The sequence below is a fragment of the Aplidium turbinatum genome, chromosome 18, assembly GCF_918807975.1.
Source record: "Aplidium turbinatum chromosome 18, kaAplTurb1.1, whole genome shotgun sequence".
In the NCBI taxonomy this organism is placed as follows: Eukaryota; Metazoa; Chordata; class Ascidiacea; order Aplousobranchia; family Polyclinidae; genus Aplidium; species Aplidium turbinatum.
The window spans coordinates 753,342-777,773 of record NC_137489.1 but is presented as its reverse complement, the minus strand read 5'-3'; the positions used below and the strand labels follow the sequence as shown (position 1 = coordinate 777,773).

At 36.5% G+C, this 24,432-nt stretch overlaps 1 protein-coding gene across 5 annotated transcripts; it reads left to right on the top strand.

Annotated features, from left to right (window-relative positions):
• Window positions 1–4,890: 4,890 nt before the first annotated feature.
• Window positions 4,891–15,960, top strand: LOC145787294 (uncharacterized). 5 transcript variants are annotated; one of them, XM_082599014.1, is made up of 4 exons: window positions 4,891–5,015; window positions 15,086–15,354; window positions 15,586–15,768; window positions 15,857–15,960. In XM_082599014.1, exons 2-4 carry the CDS (start codon window positions 15,199–15,201, stop codon window positions 15,908–15,910), a joined length of 393 nt encoding a protein of 130 aa, XP_082455140.1. In that variant the 5' UTR covers window positions 4,891–5,015; window positions 15,086–15,198; the 3' UTR covers window positions 15,911–15,960. The 5 variants fall into 5 exon arrangements, with proteins under 5 accessions (XP_082455140.1, XP_082455138.1, XP_082455141.1 ...); XM_082599012.1 differs by lacking the exon at window positions 4,891–5,015 and adding an exon at window positions 13,457–13,880; XM_082599015.1 differs by lacking the exon at window positions 4,891–5,015 and adding an exon at window positions 13,895–14,186.
• Window positions 15,961–24,432: the final 8,472 nt, after the last annotated feature.

The window sequence follows — 24,432 nt, the reverse complement described above, 5'->3', positions numbered from 1 at the left end:
TCGGTGTGGAATTCTAATTAATGCAATCTCAGACCACTTTCCAGTTATGCATTGTACAAATATTGGAAAACCCTCAGTTACATGTCATCAATATACCAGATCATTTAATCTCTCAAACATACAAAATTTCTCAAATGCTCTGGAAAATATGGACATCACTTGTTGCTTAAATCAAACTGATGCTGATGAAGCTTATGAGTCATTCATAGGAGAATATACTAGTCAATTTAATAAGCATTTTCCTTTACAAAAAACACCTTTAAAAAAGAATAATTCTTGGTTTGATAGAGAACTACTACATCTATTACGAAGAAAAGAGCGTTTGTTTAAAAAGTACATAGCAAATAAAACTGTTCACTCCAAAAAGAACTACACCTCTGCAAGAAACTTATACTTCCATACAGTTCAACAAAAAAAGAAGGAATTTTATAAATCTAAATTTGAAAAGCAAAAGTTTAATATGAAAGCTACTTGGCAAACAATCAACAATCTATTAGGTAAATCCCAGTCTAAGACTAACCATGGCATCAAAATAAATGATAGTATAGTCATTGACAGATTAACTATTGCAAATCACTTCAATGATCACTTTTCCTGTGCTGCCCATTCCCTTACAAAAAAAATTCCCAAATCAAATACAATATTTTCAACATATCTCGATTCTCCATGCTCTGAGACAATTTATATTTATCAAACTACTTTGAATGAAATTAACAATATTATTCATGCTATGCCAACAAAAACTAGCAGTGGCATCGATGAAATACCATCCATAGTTGTAAAGTCAACCCCAAACAATATACTGCATGCTTTAACTCATATATTTAACTTATCTTTAACGAGTGGAAAATTCATAAATACATTTAAGTTGGGGAAGGTGATACCTATCTTTAAAAAGGGTAGCTGCAAAGATTCAAACAACTACAGACCAGTCAGCCTACTTCCTGTCTTTTCAAAGATATTAGAAAGAATCATGTACAACAGATTATACTCGTTTTTAATTAGACATAAATTTTTCTATAACAATCAATTTGGTTTCAGAAAAAATCATTCCACAAGCCATGCTGCTTCAATGCTAATAGAAAGTATCACCAGTATACTAAACGACAACCATCTTGCATTAGGAATCTTTCTTGATTTATCTAAAGCATTTGACACCATCGACCATAAAATATTGCTAGCTAAATTATATCATTTCGGAATAAGAGGCGTGGCCTATGATTGGTTCATGAGTTACCTGAGTAATAGAAAACAAAGAGTTGTTTTCAATGGCACACTATCTTCTAACGTTAACAACATATCTTTGGGTGTCCCACAAGGGTCTATCTTAGGCCCTCTTCTATTCCTGATTTATGTAAATGACTTCCCTAACTGCCTTCAACACGGAACTGCAATTATGTTTGCAGATGACACCACCATTATATATAAAAATAAAACCGTTTCTGCTGTATATGATATTGCAAATCAAGAGCTTGTATCCATAGATCAATGGCTATCAACAAATCGATTGTCTCTAAATGTCACCAAAACCAAACATATATTATTTTCAAGTCAAGGAAGCAAGACACTATCAAACAACCCACCCTTAAATATTCGAAAAAACAACATAGAACAAGTTGCCTCAATAAAGTTTCTGGGAATAATTGTAAACGAGCATTTGTCATGGAAATCTCATATGGAAATCTTGCTTCAAAAAATAAGATCAACACTCTGCGTGACAAAAAAAATTAAGCCTTTCCTAAACAAACAAGCACTTCTCTCCATTTACCATTCCTTAGTTGAGAGCCAGATATTATATTGTATCTCAACATGGTGTCATGAAAACAAAACTACATTGCAAAAGCTACAACGTACATGCAATAACTTTCTTCGTACTGTATTTAACATTGACCGCAGAGAAAGCGTAAAAGGTGTGATGGAACTCAATAATTTAAAATCAATTAACCACATGAAAACTACAGAGATTGCAACTTTCATGTTTAAATATTCAAAAAGGCTACTTCCCACAACATTCAATGATATACTTATGTGTAAACAATCAAGTAGCCTAACAACAAGAAGTAATTCTCCTTATATTCCGATATATTGTAGAATTAACACTTGCAAACAATCAATACGGTACATGGGGCCAACAGTTTGGAACAAGCTTCCCCCCACTATAAGAAATGAATGTAAAACTGTAAAAGGCTTTAAATCAAAAATGAACAAGTTAAATCTTTCTTAAAATGATCCTATCTAAGTATTACTTGCACCAAACATACTAATATTTTTTTTTGCCCAGAAATGATAGGCCAATGTGTGTAGATTCATTAGCAAAATAGTATGGTTGTAAGTACTCCTACTGGCCTTCTGGTTCTTGTGTTTTTTGTCCACAGAAGTTCTACAGAGTCTTCAGAAGTTTTTCCATCCTCTTCGACCAATCGCCATCTTTCGGTGAAGCGGTGGCCATGTGCTCCAACCAGTTGCTTTTATATATATCAATATCTTGGACTGGATCGTCATGCTATTGTCTGATTATTTATCTATTTTTCTAACATGCCAAATTGGATTTCTTTATCACTTTTGTTATGGTTTAACGTGTAAAACATATACACGGTAACCCAAATTTATCATATTACTGTGACATGCCACTACTACATCCCAGCTGGCGATCCCTGACGTTTTTGCATTAATTCAACGTTTGCTAACGTTGGATCAGTGTGGAAGTGACGAGTTTAGCTGACTGGGGTTTAAAATTATCGCTTTATCAACGCAACTTTTATCAAAGCACGCTTGATATCTGCAAGACATAACTTCCTTGGGTAAAATTGAATTTCCGCAAGATGATGATGTTGTTTTTGCTAGTTTGTTTTATTTGTTTTTGTCATTGTTTTCAGTGTCGTCAAGTTATAGCCTATCTATTTTGTGAGTCGTGCAAGGCCTATGGTGCGTTGCGCTTGAAATGGCTTTGCCCGTGGTAGGATTTCTTTGTGGGGTTTTCTTTGCCTGCCTTGCTCTTCTTGCTATGAGCTAAACGCATCAAGACGTGTTCCCCTTAAGACCATCAGCACTCTTGATAACGCACCATGGCCGATCTTCATAGCAACTGTCCATACTGATCTTAAATATATCAGCTAAAGCCATGTGGGCTAATAAAGCTATAGCCTAAATTTATTTGTTTTTGTTTTTTTAACATTTTCTTTTTTTTTTATTTTCTTTGTATATCTTAAATTTTTCTGAAGGTGTTGCGACCGTGCCAAATTTTTTTTCAACTCAATAACTTACTTCGGTCACAAGCACGTTTTTAACGTTCGCGTTTTGTCGCTTCTACCTTTTTCTCGACCTTTGCTATGTTGACGTGTATTGTTTTGATATGATGGTCAGAAATAAAAAAACAACTGAACTGAACTGAACTTTTACTTAAGAATTATGACTTTAACAACAATAATTATATGAAATAACTTAAAACACAGGCTACTTTATTTTTGCACTTCGAACGCGGAAAAGTGCATTTGCACACCAAGATTTTTTGTTTAATTAAGATAAAACGACAAGTCAGAGTGTAGTAAAGATAGAACCGCATTTCCACAATCTTTTTACAGTAGGCTACACGTTATTTCGCAAACATATTGGTAAAACACAAATCTGTACCGCTCGTCAAAAGTTTAGAAGTTACAACCCAAAAATTTTGGTAAAGAAATTATTTTTGGAGCTTGCGGTGATGTATTAATAAATGTGTTAATGTGTAAGTAATCTAAGTAACAATGTGTTACATGTAATGTAAAATTAGCTAATGTGCTGTTTGACAATGCTGAGGTTGTAGCCTACGTCTGCACAGGTAATGATGGCAAGCCGTAATTTTCATTAGGATGTAATTTGTTTCAGGTGAAAAATTGTCAAAGCAGAAAGTATTTATTTCACAGCTGTATAAGCAAACTCAGAAAGTTCTTGCAAGTAAGTAAATGTTTTTACCTGGTCAACACATTTTTCTATGCTAAAATGTTTCACCAGTTTCAGGGTAGCCTATTGTCAAGGCACTGAAACTCTATATTACTTTGGTTTTGAGTGGTTTTACTTTTCAAAAGTGTTCAAACTTCAAGTAAAAAACAATCAAAAACTGTAAAATTATCAAGTGAATAGAATCAGCAGGTTCGGAAACAAAAGTTAAAACAACAAATATTAGATAGAAATATAAACACAGTAAGCATAAAAGCACAATAAGTAAGCTATACAACAAAGTGGAAAAAGCATGGTCACGGTTCAGGCAGGGATAGGTCAGGCAACAAAGTCAGTTTATTTACCAAGCAAGACTTTGAAGTTGAAATGGTCTTGACAGGATATTTTTCAACGTTTTAGCCTACGCCTCTGTACAAGCCAATCCGTCGATAATGGAGTGGCAACCAGAGATGATCGGAGTCTGGATTTTCAGGCTCCGAATCCTGTTGTTTGCTGAAAATTTGTACAATACAAAGTTACTGTCTGTTTTTCAAAAAAAAATGTATCTTTAATTACCACTAAACTTTGCCTTCGAATCCGCTCCGGCTCCGGTTTTCAGACAAAAATTCGGGCTCCGGTTCCAGTTGAAAACAGTCGGCTACCGTATCTTTTTACTTCAGAATTCCGGTTCCTGATCATCTCTGGTGGCAACCCTTTGACCATAACCCTTCAATTTTATTTTTAAAGTGCCTACCATCCGGTTCCGGTTGAAAACAGTCGGCCTCCGTATCTTTTTACTCCGGAATTCCGGTTCTTGATCATCTCTGGTGGCAACCCTTCAAATTTTTCGTGATTGCTCTAGTCTAGAGAGCAATGCCCATGGCAATTCTTATGGCTATAGCCTACTAGAACTAAGAAAGTGGAGTGGAACGCTTGCGCGTCATGGATGATGAAACCAACGATTGGTCTCCAGTAGCCTTCCAGTGTAGTCCGGGAACATCGTGAATCTGAGGTGGTAAAATGATAGGCCCTCGACCCCAGAGGCTCACACGCAGGGCCCACAAGAGGGGGGGACAACCGGTGCATTGCACCGGGGCCCGGTGAGTTCAAGGGGGCCCGACAAAATGTCTAAATTCACGCGTTAAAGTTGATTTCAACGATTTTGCATAAAATGTTGTTTTTTATATTAGTTCCGTATTTCGATTGGGCCCCCTCATGGGTATGCCCTTTTTTAAAACTACAGAATTTTCAATTTTTTGGGTTCAAGGGGCCCGACAAAATGTTTAAATTTGCGTGCTCTGGTCGATTTTGCATAAAATATTGTTTTTTTATATTAGTTTCTTGTTTCGATTGGGCCCCCTCATGGGTAGGCTATGCCCTTTTTCAAAACTACAGAATTTTAAATTTTTTGAGTTCAAAGGGCCCGACAAAATGTTTAAATTTGCGTGCTCAGGTCGATTTTGCATAAAATATTGTTTTTTACATTAACGGTAATTTCAATTGGCCCCCCTCATGGGTAGGATGCCCTTTTTCAAAACTACAGAATTTTCAATTTTTTTTAGTTCAAAGGGCCCGACAAAATGTTTAAATTTGCATGCTCAGGTCGATTTTCCATAAAATATTGTTTTTTTATATTACCCGTAGTTTCATATTTCGATTGGGCCCCCTCATGGGTATGCCCTTTTTCAAAACTACAGAATTTTCACTTTGTTGAGTTCAAGGGGCCCGACAAAATGTTTAAATTTGCATGCTCAGGTCGATTTTGCATAAAATATTGTTTTTTACTTCATATTATATTAGTTTCGTATTTTGGTTGGGCCCCCTCATGGGTATGCTCTTTTTTATGACTACAGAATTTTCAATTTTTTACTTTCAGGGGGGCCTGACAAAATGTTTAAATTTGCGTGCCAAGGTCGATTTTGCATGAAATATTATGTTTTATGTTAGTTTCGAATTTCGATTGGGCCCATCATTGGGATTCTTTTTTAAAAAACTACGGAAAACACATATATATATTGCAGTGTGAATGTTTTAATTTCAGTGGTGTTTTAATGTGAATATTTGGGTGCGTACGATATGTTTTAATAAGCAATTGATTGATCAGGTTAGGTTACAGTCATTACACAGAAGGTATTTCATGCATTTTTCTGACATCTTGTCAATTTATGACACAAGCAAGCAGTGACAGTTATGTGTAATCATGTTGAACTGGTACAATTTTAGTTGTAGATAATCTTGTTATAGTGTGATATTTTAAGAGTTCAGAAAATAGTAAAAAGTACCGGTATTAAAATATTGTTGGAATTGCTTAGCAAGAAGTCGTTACTGTCACTTTTTCAGTGCAAAAATGCTGAAGTGTTTTTTTGGATACTATACAGAAATCATGGAACTTCTCTAAGATAGCCTGAGACAGTACAGTATTTTTGAGTTTTTAGGACTTGAATGATTTTGCTATATTGGAATGCAAGCAAGTTTCGTGGAAGCAGTGCTGGAAAATAATTTTGTCCTTGTAGCAGGGCCAAATGTCATAGCAGTCTAACAAAAATCGAAAAAAAGTTAAAAGATTAGTGATAAGTGTGATTTTTTGAGTAAAAAATCATAGATCTTTATTTCTGCTGAAGTAGGTACAGTTTCTTTTGACAGAATCAGAAGTGTCCTAATTGCAATGCAACTTACTTTTTCCAGCACTGCAGAAAGGTGTTGATTTTCAAAAATGTGCTTAGTAGGCAAACAAATATTTTTTTATACATCTTAAGTTTTCCTTTTCCTTTGTTTTCACTAAGAATTTCTTAGCAGTTGTCTCCAGCCAGGCCAATCCAATCTTACTCTTGAATTTCAGGAACAGTGTCAATATTGACTCAAAACAGCTATTCTGTATGTATTTATGCAGGGTATTTTTAAGGCAGTGGCTATTTGACCGGCTCCGGTCTTTGAATCTGAAACACTATTTGACCGGTCATGACGTCATTACATAAGTACTTTTTTCTTTTTCTCTTTCAAAGCAAAAGACATGAAGCGCCGATATAAAGTTCTAAATTCAACACGTTCTCCTCAACTCAGTCCGTGGCGCATACGTTGCGTCTTGGGTTGCCATTCTAGAGGGGATGAGTTCGATACTATCCGGAAGCATTGACATTTTTTTCATTTTTTTTTTTTTTTTATTTAAACTTTGAACCGAAGCGCATTTTTGTGATCAATTTTTAATTTGAGTAGCCTACAGCCCATTTTTTTATGTCTTTTCAAATGTGAGAAATAAAGTTAGAGTTTTTTTAATTTGCTGGAATTTGAGAATTTCTCTTGGTAATTTTCCGATCGTGATAAGTGGTCCAATTTTCCAATCGTCCATTTTTTTTAAAAGAAAATTACATATTTGCTCTCAAGTTCGTTATAGCCTATACAATACTTCTTTAAAAAATATAACTAACTTGAGAGCAAAAATGTAGGGTCGTTCAGCAAACACGGTCACTTATGACGATCGGAAAATTACCCAGAGAAATTCTCAAATTCCAGCAAATTAAAAAAACTCTAACTTTGTTACTCACATTTGAAAAGACATAAAAAAATGGGCTGTAGGCTACTCAAATTAAAAATTGACCACAAAAATGCGCTTCGGTTCAAAGTTTAGATAAAAAAAAATGAAAAAAAAGACAATGCTTCCGGGTAGCATCGAACTCATCCCCTCTAGAATGGCAACCCAAGATGCAACGTATGCGCCACGGACTGAGTTGAAGAAATCGTGTTAAATTTAGAACTTTATATCGGCGCTTCACGTCTTTTGCTTTGAAAGAGAAAAAGAAAAAAGTACTTATGTAATGACGTCATGACCGGTCAAATAGTGTTTCAGATTCAAAGACCGGAGCCGGTCAAATAGCCACTGCCTATTTTTAAAGGTATCGATACATAGTATAGTGATATATGTAGGTACATTTACATTGGTAGGACTTGAAAATAGAAATATATTCAACTTTGTTTTCTACTGATCGCTTGCTGTAGAAATGAAGAGAAATTGACCCTTAATCGTGCTTGAATGCAGTTTCACTCAAACAAGCAAAGAAAACTAAAGGAGTAAAAATAAGAAGCAGCCTATTGATCCAGAAATGAAGTTGGTATATATATATATATATTTCTTAATGTCGTGAACAATAGCAATGCATTCATCCAAGTTTGGTCTCCTAGTCTCTGCTGATTTTAAGGTCAGAAATGATATTGTACGGTATGTTAGTGTAAAGCTGTAAGCATACATATACATATGTATGTCAGCCATGCCGGATAGTGTTGCCATTTTTATCTTCAAAGTGGATATTTTTACCCAGTCTTTGTCATGGTTACAATCAGGTATTGCCAGAGTTAGGATTAAAGTTAAGAAGGGTTAAGGTAAGGGTTAGAGTTAGGAATAAGGTTAGGGTTTTGATCTTTGCCCAGGACTAAAAAAAAATTTCAAAATATGATACTGTACAAGTTTTTGTTTTCAACAGCTATAAACTTTTCTTCAAATTTAGGCAGAATTCCTTATCTGGCAACACTATTGAGGCTATATTTAAATGCCACTATGTAAAAGCCACAGCCTTTTATCTTTGTGTATAACTAGTGTGTATCTGTGAATTTAAAGTCATAAACACCACTACAATACTGCATTCTTTGTGAAATGGTGGAGTGTTAATACTTTAACCTAATGTATTCTTTGTATTATTTTTTAAACAGGTCTGGCTTTAAAATAAAAACACTGTGCAGAACACCATGTATGCATTGGCCTTGTGGATTAACGCGCACCGCAAATTTTGCTTGTGATTTATGAGATATCATGCGACATGTCGCGCTGGGGGGCCCGGCAGCAACATCTGCACCGGGGCCCGGCAGGGCTCTTGGAGGCCCTGCTCACACGACGATGGCTAAGAAAACGTTAATGTTTTTTCTTGGAAACATTGAATTCAATAGGCCTACTTATGGTACTAAGTTTCAACAAATGGTTCAATTCAAATTAATTTCAGTAAAATATCCAAACAATGAATTTTCTGGCACAAATTACTACTTAAATTTATGAGTAAACACTTTTTTCTGGGCAACACTGCGAAGAAATTCCTCGTAAAGCTGCAGGCGACAATTTTGTGGTAGCTGACAGGGTTGCCAACTTTGAAGTTTATTAGCAAGCTCAAACTTGCTTTTATAACTACACGCATGTTTTTTGCAACTTGATTGATTGATTGATTGAATCTTTATCCTCGGACTGAGAAAGCTTCTTGCAGAGCTTAATCCTGGCAGTTTCGCATACTTGTAAAGGCTTTGAATCACTGACGCAGGCCCGGTCGCGAAATATTTTTTCCCACGAGATTTTTGTCTCATTTGCATATTTTGGTAAAAGTTTGTGTCACGATTTCTTTCTATCTCTTACCAGGAAAAAGACTTGGAAAGGTTCAATGACGTAGTTTAATGGGTCAACCGAAAAGCAGTCAATTAAATGTCGAATAATTCTACTAGCGAAATGATAATCTGACTTCTTGAAGAACTTTAACGAACGGCTTCTCAAATAACTCTAATTTCTGCATCAACTACCAATCTACAACTCATAGCACAACTCTCATAACCAACTCAATAATAATCATCATAATAATCACCATAATAATAATCTCAGAATCTCAGAATAATCAGAATACAAACTACACCACTATTTATAGTTGGCTGTTCAGTCCAGTAACTTCGAGAAGGTTACATCATAAAGAACCATCGTTCCGTCACGTAGCATTTAAAAGGTAAACAACAGAAGTCTCTAGAAGGTCACGTTCGCAAGAAGATTCTTACATAATAACGATTTCGCAATCGGACATTTACTGATAAACAACCTTATGACGTCATGACAAACGACGCTCAGAAATCATGAAAAACAACAGAACCTTCTAGATTTGCATGCTTACAGATGATTCTAGAAATACGTTACATAATACAAATTTCTCAATCAGAGGTTACTTCAGGTCATAACCGATAATAACACAACGCACCAGAATTCCATAATGAAAATAGCACATTCGTTGAAGATACAAAGCAAGCCATCGCGAGGCATTTGCACCTTGATTGTGACATACGCCCCCCCTTAGAATATTGTTGCAAACAATATAACAACACAATCAATACAAAACACACCATAAAACAATTAATTACTCAATAATCAGTTCTCATAAGTCTATCGTTGCATGATCTACCAACGATAGCTTTTCTCAAAACAATAGTCACGTTTTCTGCGAAAGTCTCCAACGTCCTCAACATCTTCAGTGCATCGGCGAGCGAGATGACCCATCTTCCTACATCGGAAACATCTCCTCTCCGGACAGTCCTTGGCGAGATGACCTTCTTTATGACAATTATAGCAAGCCTTTTCATCAAAAGGGCAGCTCCTGGCTATGTGTCCAATCTCCCCACATCGGTAGCAGTGGTTGTCACGGCAACGTCTATTTTCCGAATGTCCGCCGTCAGCAACGCACTCCCTGGCGAAGTGTCCGCGTCTACCGCATCTATAGCAAACTCCAAATGGTCGTCGCCTGCCTCTTCTCCTCGGTTCTTCGCGCTCGTAATATCCGTCATCGTGAGATCGTTGCTGATTATCTGCAGAACAATCTCGAGCAAAGTGACCATTCTTGCCACAAGAATAACAAGTAACTTCAGAATCTCTCTCAAAAACATTTCCGATTATCAGATCAACTAAAGAGTTTTGTAAACATAACGCTTTCACAGTCCCACTACAATACGGAGTTTCGATAGATATCATCGCTAACGGTCCTTGGATTGAAGTGGTATCTATTTTTGTCACATGGCCAGTTTTTCCCGTTAATTGACTGTCTTTAACTAAATCTCTCCTCACTATTATACCAGTAGAACCAGAATCACGTAAAACTTTTACCTTTTTGTCTCCAACTTTTCCATCCACTACTGGCAGGTGATCTTCAGGTATTATTTTTCCGCAAACATCTTCATCCGGATTCTTCTCGTCAAGCGTGGGTTCAGGAATCATCAACGCACAACCGCATCGATAAACGTCCGTGTCTTTATCTTTTCCAGACTGATCGGATAAGGAAAACGACTTGTCCTTGCATTCCTTCGCTTCGTGTCCTTGCCTATTGCAACGATTGCACCACTTTCTCGATTCCTGATGATTTCTGTTAGTCTTCCTCCGGCAGTTAACAGACTTATGACCTAAGCCATTACAATTAAAACAACGTACTTCTCTTGGAACCGCACCTCCTTTAAAATTATTTGTTTGCTCCTCGTCATTATCGCATGACAACGTTTCATCAGTCGACAACTTCTCATCATGAGCAACTAAGTACTGTTCTGCCACACTGGCTATTTCTTCTAGATTCTTTGGACTTCTCTCCATTAGATAAACAGACAGATCTTTTGAACATGAATCTGTGAATTGTTCCTTAACTATAAGGTTTGCCAATCCGTCCAATGATTGATCGGCCCCCGAAAGCTCAAACCATTTTAACAAAAGGTTTCTTAAACGTTCAATAAATTGACCTGGACTTTCGTGTCGTTCAGGCTTTGCCTCACGGAATCTTTGACGGTATCCATGCTCGGTAAAATTGTATCGCTTTAACAGAGCTAACTTCAATTTGTCGTAGTTCATGGCTTCTTCTTGCGAAAGTCTTGAATATACATCAAGAGCTTGTCCCGATAATAACATGCTTAGCTGGGTAGCCCACGTCGACTTCTCCAATTTGGCTATTGTAGCATATCTTTCAAATCTTAACAAATAACTATCCAACTCATCTTTTTCTTCAACAAATGATGGCAAATCTGGACGTCTAACTTGCGCCACAATAACATCTCGAGCATTATCATTAGTAGAATTAGATCGCTCACCAATGTCCAGCTTTTGTCTTTCTAATTCAAGTTTTAACTTTTCCAATTCATATTGCGCTCTTCTTTCTTCAGCTTCTACTTCGCGCTGCGCTTGTTTCTCTTCAGCTTCTCGTTGAGCTTGTTTTTCTTCAGCTTCAGCTTCTCGTTGAGCTTGTTTTTCTTCAGCTTCGCGCTGCGCCCGCTTCTCCTCTGCTTCAGCTTCAAGTTGTGCTCGCTTTTCTTCAGCTTCAAGTTCACGCTGTGCTCGTTTTTCTTCAGCTTCAAGTTCTGCTTTCCTTATTTCACGAGCAGCTCTTCTATCTTCTCTTTCGTCAGCTTCTCGCTGAGCTTTTTGGTCCATTATCTTGTGATACTCTTCTATCACAAACTGAGACTTCTCATTACCAGTCAGCCCCATTCGTTCAGCCATGCTCCCTAAGTCTTCAATCATCTCATGTTTGACAGTATCCGCCATCTTGACATTAATTTATTATTCTTTCAATAAATCTTTCGGTATTCTTCGGTTTTTCGGTTATATTCTTTTTCGGTTATTCCCGGACGAGCCCCCAGAATGTCACGATTTCTTTCTATCTCTTACCAGGAAAAAGACTTGGAAAGGTTCAATGACGTAGTTTAATGGGTCAACCGAAAAGCAGTCAATTAAATGTCGAATAATTCTACTAGCGAAATGATAATCTGACTTCTTGAAGAACTTTAACGAACGGCTTCTCAAATAACTCTAATTTCTGCATCAACTACCAATCTACAACTCATAGCACAACTCTCATAACCAACTCAATAATAATCATCATAATAATCACCATAATAATAATCTCAGAATCTCAGAATAATCAGAATACAAACTACACCACTATTTATAGTTGGCTGTTCAGTCCAGTAACTTCGAGAAGGTTACATCATAAAGAACCATCGTTCCGTCACGTAGCATTTAAAAGGTAAACAACAGAAGTCTCTAGAAGGTCACGTTTGCAAGAAGATTCTTACATAATAACGATTTCGCAATCGGACATTTACTGATAAACAACCTTATGACGTCATGACAAACGACGCTCAGAAATCATGAAAAACAACAGAACCTTCTAGATTTGCATGCTTACAGATGATTCTAGAAATACGTTACATAATACAAATTTCTCAATCAGAGGTTACTTCAGGTCATAACCGATAATAACACAACGCACCAGAATTCCATAATGAAAATAGCACATTCGTTGAAGATACAAAGCAAGCCATCGCGAGGCATTTGCACCTTGATTGTGACAGTTTGTATTAAAACCGTGTGAATTCAGCGTTTTCTCGTTGGCACGGTTGGTTCAGTAGTTTCATCCTTGTCTAGTGATCGTGAGAACGAGGGTTCGACGCCCGTCGAAGTCAAACTTTTTTTTTCTTTAAAATAATTTTTGCGGTGCACAAGAGCTTTTCAAAAAAGTAGGGTTAGGGAAAGCTTATATTTTATTATCATTGCAGAATTTCATTGGCACATAGTTATTTAAAATTAGTTATTTTCGTAAATAAGCATCCAATCAACGCCGCTGAATGGAGAGCAGTCCTTAACGTGCGTTGCTCAAGCGCACACCCCGAGAGTCGAACCAGCGCCGCTTGATCTTGAAGTTTCTTCGTTCCAGAAGTGACGCGCTAACCAATTGAGCTATCGGGGCGGTAGGTTACAACTTGCAAGTTGTTCGTAATTTTTACATTAATTTTGATAAAACGTAAATTATTGTGTGTTTTTCCAACTGGTTTAATTTTACAATTTTATTTTACTCTTTGACGCTTTAATTTAATTGGCAACTTTGCACAAAATCTTCCGCCCAAATCTGCAGACGACAGCCATTTTGTTTTCAGTTGTTGAAGAGAAAGGATCAGTTTTGATTCAGTTGCAGCAAGAAATAGTTGATTCAGCTTTCAATTCTGTGTCATTCTGCTTGGTTCATCAGACAAATGTTTTAAAGTTTGTTTCTGTCCGTGTCTTCTGAGTTTGGCAAAGCATCAGTTTCGATTGAGCTGCAGCAAGAAATGGCTGATTGGAAAATTTTCATGATCAAGTAGTAAAGTTACTTTGAAGATTTATCGACGAAGAAATCAAAGTTTATTTTAATTTGCAAGTTCTGGTTAGTTTAATGTTTTAACAAAAGTTTAGTTTCCACCTGCAAAGCTAGCCTAAGTATTTTATCCTAATTTGATAAAACTTTGAAGCCGTTGAAGACAAAACTTGTGATTTTGTGACCAGCTCACAAAAGTCTACTCAATCAAATTATAACTTTGACTCAAACCTGAAAGTTTTGTTCAAAATAATTTGTTTATATTTTTGTTTACGATATAAATGAATTAATGTTTTGTTGTTTAGTAAACAACTTGTGTTCAATGTTTGTTTATTTTATGGTTAGAACCAAACTGTAGTTTTAGATGACAACCTGGTTAGTTAGCTAATATGGACAACATTAAAACGCGGAAATAAGCCGAAATAACTTTAGAATTAAAACAGTCAAAGTATTTAATGATCTCACAATTGCTTCTAAATAATATCTTTCAATGATATTTCAACATAAGAAAATGTTCGGTATTGAGTTGTGGCTAAAAATCGCATTTCCGCCTTTTTCCTATTTCAATAAATTCCATTAAATTTCAAAATTTACTCCAATAACCGTGGAATTAAAACAGTCAAAGTATTTAATGACCTCACAATTGCTTCTAAACAATATCTTTCAATGATATTTCAACATAAAAGTAGGTTCGGTGGTGAGTTGTTAAAAATCGCATTTCCACCTTTTTCCATGTTGCAACATTTCATTCTTTCATGATGAAGTTATCGCTATGTTAAACAATATGAACGCCAAGATCGTATTTCCGCGTTTTCTACATCGGCATTAAATCGCTACTTCTGCGGACAATACACCATTTCACACCCTGCTTATTTCCACGTTCTGCCTTTTAGTGTTGCCCAGCTAATATCGATTGATTTGATAAAACTTTGAATCCGTTGAAGACAAAACTTGTGATTTTGTGACCAGCTAACAAAAGTCTACTCAGGTTATTTTCAAATTAGAATTTTGACTCAAACCTGAAAGTTTTGTTCAAAATATTTTGTTTATATTTTTGTTTGCGATATAAATGAATTAATGTTTTGTTCTTTAGTAAACAACTTGTGTTCAATGTTTGATTATTTTATGGTTAAAACCAAACTGTGGTTTTAGATGACAACCTGGTTAGCCGAGCTAATATTGATTGATATTATTCCTGCATTGTTAGATGACAATGATGGTAACATTGTAAGGTAACATTATGGATTGATGATGGTAACATTATGCATTGTTAGGTAACAATGATGATCCTCGCTCCATCATCGTCATCAGCAAGATTCTGCGGGAAGGCAACGACTTGGAAGTGACCGTCACAGCAGGACGTCAGTTTGCTGGAGGGAGGATAAAGATGAGATCCTCCGACGCTCAGAATGACATTCATGCTGTGACGTCATTCCTCAAGTCGATGCCGGCGCGACTTGGAATCCTTGATCTGTCCGGATGCTACATGAATTCCAATGAATTCCGTCCATGGAAGGAGGCGATCAAATCGATGCGTGGAACCGTGAGTCGTGTTTAACTTTTATAACCAACACATTAATTCATGGTCAGTTGTTACGTTGATTCAACGTCGCATTACGTTGTTTTAATGTCTCAGTTTCACAAATTAAGTTCGAGTTTCCAATTTTAATCATTTTCTAACAATTCTTGTAAACATAAAATAAATAAACAAAAAGTCACAACATAAATAAATTGTTTATGTTTAATTGTTGCATCATAATTAATTTGTGTTTAGATTGTTCGGATGGGTCTCTATGACAACCACCTATCTATCAATGACGTCATCGAGGTGTTGCCCAAAGTTGAGGAGGAAGTTGAGATGTGGTGTTCCCTCGATGGTGGAGATGGGTTGGTGAGAGATCCGTACATGGAGGAAAGATTCAAGCTGCGAAAAGCACTGGATCGGTTGGACAATAAAGTGAGAGTTGTTTACGTTGTATCAACGTTATAACAATTAATTGTGTCAACATTAAATCAACGTCAATTATTTGCTTTGTCTTTTACAGAAGTTGAAGATCGTGGTTGGCGCCGATCCTCCCCTCACGCACAAGGATCGTTGATGTTTTTATTTATTTGTTGATGTTTATAATAAAATTATGTCATCCAGTGATTTTGTTTGGTTGAGTTAAAAAGACAACAAACTGCTTGTTTACATCAGGTGACGTAATATCAACAAAATTGTTTATAATATTATCAGACCAAGGTTTGTTTATGTTCTTCAACTTGAGATCAATAAACATCAACAAAAGTAAGTTTGTTTATTTAACTTATTATTTTTTATGAAATAATTTCAATGAAGTAATTTAATTGAAATTAAATTCAATGTTGATTCAGATTAGATAAATACTTTTTTAAAGTACAATTTGAGTCTGAAGTTTGAAAGTAGCTTAAAATAAACAATGTTGCCAGATCAGATAATTATTTTTTCAATATAGAATTCAAGTCGGAAATCCGTCGAGATGATCTACAATCCACATTGTAGGTGACGTCGAGTCAGTTCGTTTGTTTACAGTGTTGCCAAATTAAATTACTTAAATACGAGATCTGCAAGCGTTACCACTTAATACCTATTGTTAGGGTTGCAAACTTCGTACTAGTTTTGCCGATTAAAGTTTGGGTTACAGTGAGGGCAACATCATGATCCAATAACAAAAGCAGCATGCTATCTCTTCCAAGAGGTACACTTAAACAATAATTGCCAGGTTTGCTAATTACGTTTGGACTAGTTTTGCAGGTTAAGGTGAGTGTAAACATTATAATCCGATACCTTTTAAAAATGTTTGCCAATCCCTAAAAGTGCCGACAATGCTTGACAAGTTTTAAGGGTTGCCAGTTCTGCAATTTTGCTTCAAAGTCGCGGGAAAATTGTACCAGCTACGAGTTGTGGTATTGTTGATTTCTTTGTTTGTTTTTTCAGTTCAAATACTATTTTTACTTGAACACATCCTGCAACACTGACAATGGGTATTTAGAGATAGTGCCCCCCCTGCAAGTTGATTTTAAGACTAAACAAAGACGGTTATTTTTCTTAAATGCGTAACCAAAAAAAAATGATTGAATCACAATTTCTGTAACAAAATACATATCGCAAGACTTAAACTCGCCACCAGAACCAAACAACGTACGGCTCGCTAGCCTGGCTATAGAGTGAAACGACACAAGTCAAATAAAGCAGTTTTGCCTCGCAAGGTATGCGTAACTAAAAGAGCAACTAGTAATTAAAATGAGGCACGATAGCTGGAGGCATTTGTGCATCTTCCAGTTTGTAAAGCGAAACTATAGGCTACACTTACGAGAGCTCGAATATTACACCAGATGAAGGTCTCTGTGGGTGAGCCACTGGTTAAAGATGGGTACGATCTGGGTCGACTATGATGATGATCGCAATGGCATTTACCTCAACAACAAGGATCAATGTTTAAAAGATGCTATTGGTTTGGTTTTGAATCTTCACACTCGGACTGACAATGCCTTGATTCGTTATTTCTGGTAGTTTCTCATCATAGCATCTTTTCACAAATTGGGACTAGGTGGGCAAATTTTCAAAAAAGGGCACTTTTAGCGCGAGAGTTATGTTAAAAAGGGCACTTTTCGCGCGTAAATGATGGGAAAAAGAGCATTTTTTCCCGAACGTGAAACATGTAGCCTAAGCTTAAAAATGTAGATTTCTCAGGCAAATTGTGGGTAAAAAGGCATATTATACCTAGACTAAACTTTTGAGACCCATAATTGATTCCTATGTTCATCCCCGCCCACAATATTTTATAAATAATAATGTAATAAAATTTAATCTAGCAACATTTAGTTGCAGAGGTCTCTTGTACTAAAGTAAAAAGAAACAACTACGATAATCTATGAAACACAACTGATAAGATATTATAACTTAATGAGTTGAATCTTTGCGAATTAGATCATTCTAAAGAGCTGGTATTTTATTTTGATGAAAATCTGGAAACAAACTTCGGTAAATTTGAGGTAGGCTTACCAGGGGTTCCGAGAGGGGAGGAAGTCGGGAAACTTTCCCCCTAGAATAACATTGTCAAGGAAAAACGAGTAGTTTTTAATTTTTTCACTTTTAAGGGGGGCCCATTTTTGCTCTTAAAATAAAAATGTATGAACTTAAAAATGAATAAATTTTGAGTGAAATGCTTCAAGTATTTTTCGATCATTGTAAATGCTACAATCAAGAACAAATCGTTTTCGTATTGAGGTAGGCTATGTTAAATTGCTTTAAGGCGTAAAATATGCTGCTTTAAATCTATTGATTTCTGTATCACTGAACAGTGTCTGTTGTTTTAACTTAGAAACTGATTTTGTTAAGCGTGTAGCCTATTTTTGCTTGACCAACTGAATCTTGACTCCAAAAGCTGCGTTGGCCAAGCATATTGATCTAACACGTCTGGAAAGGTGAACGGTGTTCAAGCAAGACCAAAGGAAGTAAACCTTTCTGCCTATTTTCTGATGGATGGCATTGCTTAAATCTAGCTGGAGTTCATAGTGTAGTACAGTGTTGTCCAGACGTCATATCAATTTAGGAGTAATTGATCGACTGTAAGCTTATGTCATTTTTGATAGTAACTCGGCCAGATAGGAAATTCTAAAGAAAGCTGTCCCATAGTCCAAGTTGACTACTTGAGCTGCTTAAAATCTATGCTTCTTTACACGATGTGGATTACAGTCCCAAACGAGATTCACTCGACTAATCAATTCATATAGCGATAAAGAACTGGCAGAACTGTTCAATGGACAATCAGAAGAATTGAATGAAATTATAGGAAAATGGAATCAAAGCTAGAGAAAGCTGGAAAGAGTAGGCTGGACTTGGCTACTCGCAAGCTTAAGTTGTTGTACGAATTATGAAATGAAAAGAATTTTCTTTTATTGGGGACAGAACTATCCAACAACTCCACTTCACCAGCTCAATCATACAAATGATATTTATTCTACCGTGTGCTATGTTGCAAAGGATTCGCTAGCTGTTGGTAGTTTATTAACAAATGTATCAACAAACTCAAACATATTATCAATAAGTTTGAAGTTTTATGGAAATATTATCGTAGGCTATGTCTGATGTGTAGTTGCGGGCATGTGGAACAAATTTTAAAAGGTTATAATATCCCCTACAATAATGAAATTTTGGATAAGTTGTTACTTCTGAAAGAAATCTACACCGTAAATTTAACTGAGCTGTAAACCGGAACGCACCACCTCATCATCTCTACTCAAAGATGCTGTGATCCGTAACGTTGCATTGCAAAAGGTCCGAAACGGATTGAATGATTTGTTGAGATATTTTCAATGCATGTATTGTGTGTTTACAATTTTTTATACAATTTCTATACTAAAATTACCAGCTAGAACAAATTCGATTCGCATCATGATCGAAACCAATAGCCTAGGCTACTGGCCTGTCACGTAGATTTGTCAAGGGGAGGAGGCAGTTATCACCGACCCAACAACGGCTCTGTTCCACGCAACAAACAAACAAACAAGAATGTGTCACAGCTAACAAGATCATCAGCAAACAAGCTCGCACTGCCCAAACATTAGATACTGGTAGGTGGGGTAGGCTACTCTCAGCAACCCTGGATGTTCACACTGCGAATCCAACATTCAGGACATCGATCACTTGGTCAAGAAAGGAGTGCTCAACCACCAAATCAGTGGTGGATATGGAACAACACATCCGATATTTTTAAACACTGGTTGCAACGCACATGAGATGTGCACACCATACGACCCTAGGCCTACTAGTACTAGGCTACAAGTTTTTCTAGACAAAATAGTGAGCGACAATAGCAATTTTGCTGCAAGTGTAGTCGAGTGATTTTTGTTGATTTTCACATTGAAAGTTTTTTTTCTTGACGATAGGTAGCCTAGTTAAATTTGAATTTCAGAGGAATTCAATTGTACGCTGAGGAAAGCCAAGTTCAGCTTAAAGCATATGATACAATGCAACGCATGATACAAAGTGGTTGCTTTTATTTTTGCTGAAAATTTTTTTCCGAGGCCCATTTTTCGTATTGTTTCCCGACCAGTCCTGATTTCTCTCGGAGGCCCTGAGGCCAAGGCTACTCACAACACAAATTGCTAATTAATCTGCTTGAATGGAAAATTCAGGATATTATAAGTATAAGGTCAAAGGTAGGCTCATAAGTTCTAAATGTATGCTGAAGCTTTCCATTTAGCTGTTCATTCTTTAACTTGAATAAAATTTGGATCTAATTTAAACAAAAATTAAGTCTTAAAAATTGCCCACCTAGTTTCAAACTAGGTGGGCAAAGAAAGGGCTAGGTGGGCAAGCAAAGGGACTAGGTGGGCAATTGCCCACCTAGTTTATATGTGAAAAGATGCTATGTTTCTCATACTTGTAGAGGCTTTTGATGCAAAACCGGTTACCAAGATTGACAGAGTGAAGTTTCTGATTGTTGAAATGATGTTGCAGAGAATTATTCCATTCACTAGGTGCCGCTAAATGGAAAACAGTTTTGAAATGCGTTGCTCAAGCGCACACCCCCAGAAGCGAACCAGCGATGCTTGATCTTCAGTCGGGCGGGTAACCACTGATCTAACAGGGCGTTAATTATTTGATGACATTTTATGATAAATTGATGTTATCCGTTGATTGTTTATTACATTGTTGACTTGTGTGACGACGACAAAGTATCAACGACAGACGACATTGTATCAACCTAAACTTCAATGCTGCCGATAATAAAGTTTCAATGTGTTGTTAGCAAAGGGTTGTGACGACCAGCTTAAGAGGCCGAGTGGTTATCATTTTTAGCTCTAATGCTGGTAGATCTGAGATCGATTCCAGGTCGGATCAAATCGAAGACTTCGAAAACATTAGCCTACCAATTGTATTCTTGCATAACGTATTAGTGAGTTTAAGTCGCGTAATAATGTGATGACATCGTAAACACGATATAAAATTAAAAATGAGCTCGATCGCTAAAAGACCTTAGCTGTTGTAGAGTGACAATAGCTTTAACAAAACCATAACATTATTGTTATTAAGGGTTGGGGGGTAATCTCTACTTGAAGGTTTCTTCTACTAGTCTCTTCAACGACACTTAGTGTTGTAAATCAACACCCCTTCTTCATGTTTTTTAGCTTGGGAGCGTAAGAACATCTATAAAAGTAAAGTTTGTGTTGTAGTTACATTACTTTACGTTAATTATCGAGTAAAAGGTTGTTCAAAGGTGAATGCTGTGTATGGAAAGGTTTTTTCGCAATTTGTCAGCTAAGAGAAGAGCAACAGCCTATGTTCGTTAAGTTTTACACTGACTTCGAAATAAATCGACTTTACTTCTTTTTTTTATCAAATTCCCCTAATCTCCAACTCGAATTGAAGTGTTATTATTTTTTTGTTAATTTCTGATGGTGATAATAGGGGAAGGGAAGGTAATTTGATACGGAAGGTAATTTGATACACCCCCCCTACAGAAATGTACAAAAAATATTGGTTAAAAATATGGTCATTAGGTGGAAGATCTGTGAAAATAATGCCTACAAAAATTGCACCATGCAGCTAACTCGTGCTTTTATGGCATAAAATTGTGAAAGTGTGGTTTTTGAGTATTTTCGTAAAAGTTTTAACTCATGATTATCTTCGTCTGGAAAATTAAAGAAAAGTTTCTGAAAGATGAAACCAAACTCATTTGACAGTTCATTGATAAGGCTTCAAGGGCATGTCACGTTTTTTCTGCAATGTGCATCCAAGCATACAAAAATCAGTATTTTATAACTTTTTTTGAAAAAGGTAAATTGATACATGTGGAGAAGGTAAATTGATACAGTACATTAAATTCTTTTTTGTGACTGTAATAAATGTTGACATTGATCTACTTGATTTAAATAAGTTATTCTTTATTAACAAGACCTGCTACTTTGGAAAACAACTATTATATAAGCTTTCGTAGGCCTACACGCAATCTGCTGTCAAAAAATGAGAAAAGTGCAAAGCACCCCCCTTGAATAAGAACTCCAGCCAATGATCCTTCCCATGACCATCCCGCTGCAGAAGCTTCGCCGCACACATGGGCCTCAACAGTCATCTTTGCACCCAAGCACGCCAACCACATATTAAATTTTCATTTATTGCTTTGCTATCAAAGGGGATTTCTGTATTAGTTTTACTGTATCAAATTACCTTCCGGGTGTATCAATTTACCTTCCGTGGAAGGTAAATTGATACATTTGAGTGACGTTTTTAAAATTTCAATTAAAAAAAAAGTAACAAAAATAAAAAAGTGAAAATGTTTTTAAAAAGTGTGTAAGGGATCAGACTTTCATTTCAGCTTAAAATCAATAGTTTGTGTCAGATAATTTTCAGTTAACAGGCAAAAATGTTAAAAGTGTATCAAATTACCTTCCCTTCCCCTATTGATTGTTTTGATTGAAGGTGGTAGGGATGATAGAAGTAGGGCATGGCTCATTCAAAACGAGGGTGGACAACTGGAGGGTCATAGTGTTATGACAAAGTTTGGTGCAACTACAGCTTAAGGTCTACCACCATATATACCCAGGTGCAGAGTTTGTGAGCTGTCTACAAGTGTACAAAGTGTTTATTGCCAAAATAAATGTATGGAAATACGTGATATTATGTTTATTTTATACTATTCAATTCACGATAAGTCAACGGTAGACTTCACGCTACAGTGGTAAAAGTACGTAGCTTTACACTGCTGCAATATGGTTCTGCCGATGTTCTAGCACCCAAAATCTCAAGCAAAGTATAGCATTCATTTGATAAGAATGAATTTATGTAAAAGCAAAAAAAGGGTTTGCAGTTTTTCCAAATTTTGAATTTTTCAGTGATCCCCCAGCTGTCCATATTGCAAGAAAAATCAGTAAAGTGGGTCGTCCTGGTATTCCACTGTCCCTAGAAGGTGGTATTACTGATTGTCTTTTCCAAGGGCACGCACAACAAGCGACTTGCCTATTTTTCTCCACACCGCATTAGAGCTGAAAGCCAAGTAGAGAAGCTGTGAATAACGATTTTAAAGTCTTTGGTATAAAACGGTTAAGGTTTACTCCAACAACCTGCTGCATTCGAGGTGAAAGATCGTTGGTCTGCGACGGAGTGCCACAAAACATTTTTCTTGTCTGCAGGGTGCCGTAAGCTTAAAAAGGTTGGAAACCACTGTGCTGTAGGCTATAGTTATAATTTTACTATCTTGTTATTAGCATTTCTCATTAACTCAGTGGAAACACTCCCGACTCAAGGTCAAGCCTTGCTGATTCGGTTTTCGGTGACCGGGCTTGCGTCAGTGGTTCAAAGCCTGCACAAGTATGCGAAGCTGCCAGGGTTAAGTTCTCAAAAAGCTTTTCCTGTCCGAAGATAAAAATCAATCAATCATACCACAGGCAGTGTTGTACGCGTCAATGAAATAATAGAGCTTCGGTAGAGAGTTTGTCTTGTTGAACCATAGGCATACGAAGCCGAGCAACGTGATCAAGTTTAACATCTTCAAGTTTATTACATTTACATAAACATAAAACTACGCAACAAATTAAGTATCGAACGTTTTCGACATCACAAGATGTCCTCTTCAGGAATAATATACATACAAATTATCTACATCTGAAAAAAATACAATGGTTAACTAAATCTATAAACAGAAAAAGACAAAAAACTGCACAGTACTTCTGACTAGCTCAAACTCAACGATATAGGCTCCACGAGAATCAAAGGTAACTGCATCAAAAGGTGTTAAACAGATCACATGATATGGTAAAAAGGCAAGGTGCGAAAAAACTAATTTTGAACAGACAATTGTATGCTTGCGGCTCGTCTTTCTTGCTCTCTGTATTTTAAAATTAGTTTTTTCGCACCTTGCCTTTTTACCATATCATGTGATCTGTTTAACACCTTTTGATGCAGTTACCTTTGATTCTCGTGGAGCCTATATCGTTGAGTTTGAGCTAGTCAGAAGTACTGTGCAGTTTTTTGTCTTTTTCTGTTTATAGATTTAGTTAACCATTGTATTTTTTTCAGATGTAGTTAATTTGTATGTATAAGTAGTTGGAGATGTATGGTATCCCCCCCGTGTACAGACGGAAGTGGTACCGCCAGGTACAGACGGTCGTTACCGGGTACAGACGGTCGTTACCGGGTACAGACGGTGTCGTTACATCTGATTTCGGCGCGTGACGTCACTCTATGAAAGTTTATTTTATTAAATGCGATAAACGATGATAGTTTTTGAAATATGTTTTCTGCAACAAGGACATGTACTAATTTTTTGTTCACAAGTTCGGCAACAACATAAATGCCCGCACGGTAAAAGTATAATATTGGTTCGTTTAGTGTTTGATCAATTGTTGTTACTGTAGCATCAATTATATTTTGCACAAGTAGGTTAGAGAGTAGAATATATATTTGGTAACAAGGTTCTTCAAATATAAATTTCATTTTGTCAAAAGTAATGAAGTCGTTTGGCTTTACACAGCTGGTGTAATGAATGTTGGTTGTTCGATACGAACGTTAAATTAATGCAAAAGGATGTTGATTCACTAAGCAGAGGCTTGCCTATAGTAAACAGTAGCCTATATGTGTCAGGATATGAGTAGCTTG